The sequence below is a fragment of the Poecilia formosa genome, unplaced genomic scaffold (genome assembly GCF_000485575.1).
Source record: "Poecilia formosa unplaced genomic scaffold, Poecilia_formosa-5.1.2 Scaffold1016, whole genome shotgun sequence".
NCBI classification, from domain to species: Eukaryota; Metazoa; Chordata; class Actinopteri; order Cyprinodontiformes; family Poeciliidae; genus Poecilia; species Poecilia formosa.
Window position 1 is genome coordinate 4,131 of NW_006800955.1, and position 5,420 is coordinate 9,550.

At 54.7% G+C, this 5,420-nt stretch overlaps 1 protein-coding gene across 6 annotated transcripts in view; it reads left to right on the forward strand.

The window, feature by feature from the left end:
* Window positions 1–313: 313 nt before the first annotated feature.
* Window positions 314–5,420, forward strand: part of aftpha (aftiphilin a) — a 9,616-nt gene continuing 4,509 nt past the window's right edge. The window contains exons 1-8 of one of the 6 annotated variants that reach the window (XM_016667341.1): window positions 314–747; window positions 1,823–3,160; window positions 3,910–4,074; window positions 4,169–4,291; window positions 4,442–4,498; window positions 4,569–4,691; window positions 4,786–4,849; window positions 5,240–5,323. In XM_016667341.1, coding sequence (XP_016522827.1) covers window positions 1,859–3,160; window positions 3,910–4,074; window positions 4,169–4,291; window positions 4,442–4,498; window positions 4,569–4,691; window positions 4,786–4,849; window positions 5,240–5,323 — 1,918 coding nt within the window. In that variant the 5' untranslated portion in view covers window positions 314–747; window positions 1,823–1,858. The other 5 variants (XM_007544155.2, XM_007544154.2, XM_016667340.1 and 2 more) reach the window with 5 other exon arrangements.

The following is a 5,420-nucleotide window of genomic DNA, read 5'->3' on the forward strand; positions in this document are numbered from 1 at the left end:
TACTTCACTCAACGCCACGGCTGTTGCTCTAGTTTCTCTCATATTTCTGAGAACTGAAGGTGGACAGCACAGAGAGCCATTTCAAAATCAAATATGGTTACTAATAACTAATTAATAAATATTCCATGTCCACACGAATATTTATTAAATGAGTGTCGAATAATAAAATGAAATTGTGAAATAAATGATGAAATACATCCATAAAAACATTTTGATATAAATAAAACTGTTGTTGACTAAATAAGCTCCCCATTCAAAAAAAATATATAAATGTTTTTATTTCATGGGGAGATTAGTTTATTTGATTGAGTATTTATTAATTAGTGATTGACAACAACTTTAATTTATTCATAGAGTGAACACAGCTCTGTAGAAATGCTTGTCGGGGAAACTGAAGGTTTGACTCCACCGGGGCTCCGTACTCGCTCTACAGGGGATTTTTCTAACTTTCCAGATAAAGTCCAGTAAAGATTTGGAGCCTCCAGTGAACAGAGGGTGGTTCCGCCCAGAGGTCGGAGCTGTAACTGGTTTCCAGGTCAGATCCGGTCCGCCGGAACTACCTGTTCCACCTGGAAACTTTGGAGCCGCAGGCAGCCCGGGAGCGCTGCATGCTGGGAGGAACTCAGCAGCTGACTGACTCCACCTTCACCTCCAGCCGTCACTCACCGCCCGGCTGGCCGCTCCGACCGCCGCTGGACCCCTCTGTCTTCACACCGAGTCATGGACCTGCGGGACCGGCGTCTCACGGTGAGCTGCGCCGCCTGTCCGGGTCACACGGTGGAGCTAGCGCTTTGACTAGCTGCGGGAAACAGGATTGTTGTGGTTGGAGTTCGGCTCGGTTCTGTGTGGATCTGCTACTTCACGGAGCCAGACTGGAGCGAATTTACGGGTTTAATTTCTTTCTAACTCCCTGACCGTTTCGGTACCGGAGATTTGAAACGTTATTCGGTTAAATCTGCCCTCAGTCCACAGGTTAGCTAAGCTAAGCTAGCTGCAGTGAAGCAGGTGTTCGGCCTCTTAGTTTTTGTTCTCCGGTTGACTGAACCGGACTGGATCTGGGCTCAAAGTGTCCAAACATCCACCTCCATGAGCACCGAACCGCTGACCACCATCCAACCTCCTCTGATTGCCGGCGGGCCCCTGTTAGCTCCGTTAGCCTTCTAGCTGCTGCTGCTAGCGGCTACATAAAGTGTCAGACACCGAGGGGTTTGGCGGAGCAGCCGGGAAAAGGTTCGGGAGGTTCGGAAACAGCTGCTGTCATGGAAACCCTCACCGAGCCAGTGAGCAGGTCTCAGGTCAGATTCTGACTTTAAGACCCCTGGTTCTGGTTCTGGTTCTGGTTTCCATGGCAGCACAGGGCTTTGACACGTCACTCAGTGACGTTTCCTGCAGGTGAACTGGTTTGTCTGGTCCTACTTGGTTTGTAGTCCAACTCAGCTGCTGGGTCACCTGCCCACAGGTATGTTGGCCCCGCCCACTGCCACAGTTTCTTCTTTCAGGCAGAAGTGGAAGCTGTTCACAGTTGAATTAGTGAAGAAGAATATGAACTGATTCTCTGCTGACATGAGAATGAGTGGGGGGTGGGGCGTGTCCCTTGGGGTGGGCGTGTCCCTTGGGGTGGGCGTGTCCCTCGGGGTGGAGTAGATTTTCCGATCAGGAAGCAGAGATGGGAAAATTAGTTGTTAGACTGGATGTGATGCCATATTTGGAGGTGAAGTTGGTCAGTCAGGTTTCCTGGTCTGATACCAAATTTATGTTCAGGTTCTGTTGGGACTCAAACCATCTCCGTCTCCTGCTGACTTACTGTCTGTCTCTGTCCCAGGTGTAGCTGCGGCGCGTCCCGTGGGACCAGAGCGTGATGGAGCCAGATGTGATCCGGATGTACTCTTCGTCGCCGCCACCGATGGAGGATGGCGCCGAGGAAGAGGACGATGAGTTTGGGGACTTCGGGACATTCTCCGGCGTCCCCAGCAGCGTCAGCTTCTCCGAGTTGGACACGCCGACGTCCTTCGACCAGAACCAGGCGCTGACCGCCACCTCGCCGCCTGACCTTCACAACGGCAGCGGGAGGCTGGGCTTTGGCCACACCCCCTTTGGCGAGCCGTCCAAGGCCAATGGCCAGCTGGAGGTCTGTCCCCCAGAGCGGACGGACGCCAGGAAGACGGTGTCCTCCTCGCAGGATGTCTCTGTTGATTGCAACGGTGAAGATGCAGAGGTCCTGACCAACGGGTTTGTGACCTTTGACCTTCAGGGAAGCCCCTCCTCACAAGACTCTGTCCCCTCTCATGACAGAGGACCGTCCACGGAGGATGAGGACGGTGTCGAAAAGGACGAGTTTGCAGACTTTGCTGCTTTTTCTGACACTGAAGAGACGCAGAGGGACAGGGACGGTCCACCGGGGACATCCGTCCAACCCAGGGACTTGGACAGTCCAGTGCAGACATCCGTCTGTCCCCAGGATGGTGAGTGGGGAGCAGAAGATGCAGTGAGGGTCGTCCACCGGGCCGAGGCCCCCGCCGGCTCCTGTAACACGGACCGGGGCCCGGACTGTCCCCTGGGGGACGCATGTCTCTCTGTTTGCACTACGGGGCATCTGTCCCCGAACGGGACGGAGGACGAGTCCCGGGAGGCAGGGGACGAGCATAGCTCGGAGACGTCCCTGGGCCGGCTGCTGTCCACAGACGGCCTCGAGGACCTGGGGGACATCAGCACCACGGGGTCGTCTCCGCCGCCGCCGGGGGACGCCACCACGCCCGCCGGAGACGACTTTGGAGACTTTGGGGACGCCGCATCCTTCGGTGCTCAGGGCTTTGCTGACTTTGAGCAGAACCGACCGGACGGTCCGGAACCTCCAGAACCTGCCAGGTCCGAGTTGGAGGACGACTTTGGGGACTTCAACTCCCCTAAGGTCCTGGGCGGACAGCGGGACGGGGACAGGGGGACGTTTGCGGATTTTCCCAGCAGTGAGAGTTTTGGGAACTTTAGCTCAGCGAAAGACGGCGAGGACGACTCCGGCTGGAGCGCCTTCAGTGAGCAGAACCAGAACCAGAACCAGAACCAGGAGGATGGAGAGTCCTGGGCGGCGTTCAGCTCAGAGCTGAGTGGCGAGGAGGACCGCGACGAAGACAGAGAGGACACTGGGAGGACGGAGCCGCCATCGGTAAGAGACAGACGGGCCGGGTTCTGATTGATCCAGACGGGACGGGTTCTGGCCGGTTCTGATTGATCCCACAGAGAAAACAATTATCTGGTTAGCAGAAACAATCCTCCTGATTGTTAGTTTGTTCCATTTGTGCAGATTTAGCTTCGATGCAAATTGGAGACACCAGGGTTTTGAGGAATGATGCAGTTCAGTCTCAGTGTGTTGATTATTAAATTGATGCACTTTTTTGCTCAAATTGAGTCAAACTAAATGTGTTTGAACAACCATTAGTTTTTCATCATTACAGTATTTTATTTTAATGCAGCAAATTTCCATTCCTGCTCATCAGCTCCCTGTCTGTCCTTAAAGCTTTTATCTCCTTTTTCATGATAAAAATATCAGATTAGGTTATATACTTATGAAAAATAATTTAGTCATCAATATTTATTTATCTTTAGATGAAAAGTCGCAGTCAAAATTCATGCTCAGTTTATAGTTTTGCTTCCTGACAGTAGAATCTCGTTTCCGTTGCTCTTCCGTTGTCTGTTGTTGCTGAAAAGCTTCAAACCCAAGTCAGAAATTACTTTGAAATGTATTTTGATTTATCATATGTAGAATAATTATTCATCCTGAATCTTTTATTGAACGACCCAGGACTAAGATATTAACCAGATGTAGTTCACACCCCGACCACTAGATGGCATCTCCTACAGCAGCCTGAGAGGAAGAGGAACTCTTCAGGTCGTTCTGTTCTGGTCTCCCTGCAGGGGGCGCTGTCCGGCCGTTTGGAGAAGCTGTTCCTCAGCAGCTTCCCTGTTAGCTCCGCCCACATCCAGCAGCAGGTGGGGGAGGGGCAGCGGGTGGACACCCTGAAGGTCCTGCTGGAGCCGCAAGGCGAGGAAGAGGAGAAAGAGGAGAGGCTGAGCAGCAGGTGAGTTGATGATGATGAGGACTGACCTTCATCATCTACCTGCTTCCTGTTTCACTTCCTCCGGCTGCTCTCTGATTGGCTGCAGGTTGGCGCATGGCGGCGGCGTCTGGACGCAGCTTCAGGACGTCCATGAGGCTCTGGGCCTGCGGTACCAGTGGGGGGGTTCCCATGGCAACAAGGTGCTGCTCTGCTGCCTCGGCATCGACACCAGAAACATCGTAAGTTTGATGATGGTTCTGATGGTTCCCAGCTGAGCCCAGAGTCATTTTACTCTGCACCATCTCAGACACCTAATGGCGGGAGCAAACACACCTGCAGCCGGGTTCTGTTGTGGTCCGGTGCTGATCGTGTGGCTCTTTTCCCCCCAGCTGTTCACGGGTCAGAAGAAGCAGCCGGTCATCGTGCCCATGTACGCGGCTGGCCTGGTGAGTTCCTCTGCCTCCAGAACGTCCAGGACCTCCTGCCGGTTCTGGTTCTGACCCGGTCTGGTTTCAGGGGATGCTGGAGCCGACCAAGGAGCCAGTGAAGCCCGTCTCTGCTGCCGAGATGATCGCCTCCATCGCCCAGACGCCGCCCGCCGATGCAGAGAAGAACTCCGTCCAGCCCGACTCGGTGCAGGTGAGTCAGCGCCGCGGCCCGGCCCGACCTGACCCGACCCAGCCCGACCCGGCCCGCTCGACATGCCAGTCTGATTGTTTCCCCGTCCCTCCAGCAGGAGGCGCTCCCCCCGGTCCAGTTCGACTGGAGCAGCAGCGGCCTCACCAACCCTCTGGACGGTAGGTGGTCCAACCGGGCCGTCCAGAACTTCAGTCCACAACCCAGCAGAACCTCAGCAGAACCACCAACCAAACGCTGAGTCCAGCTGGTTCTGGAGAACTACCAGCCGAAGCTGTCAGTCCGGTCCGGTCTGATCCGATCCGGTCCGGTCTGATCCGATCCGATCGGGTCGGTTCCGATCCGATCCGCTCTGCTCCGGTCCCACAGTGCAGCTCGGTAGCAGCAGCATCATGCTGTGGGATCTCCCACCTAGTTTGGTGTTCTGGTTCTGCTGTGGCTGAACTTTGACCCCTCTCTGAGGTCAGCCTGCAGTCCCACATGAAGTGACTCTGCTGCATGACTCTCTCTCTCTCTCTCTCTGACCTCTGACCTCTGACCCGGCCGTCCAGCCAGCGGAGGCTCGGCTCTGTTGAACCTGGATTTCTTTGGTCCGGTGGAGGATTCAGGCTCCAGCAGCTCAGCCTCCTTCCCAGGTCAGAACCAGAACCACCAGAACCACCCGACCCGACTGCCAGAACCAGAACCACCCGACCCGACTGCCAGAACCAGAACCACCCGACCCGACTGCCA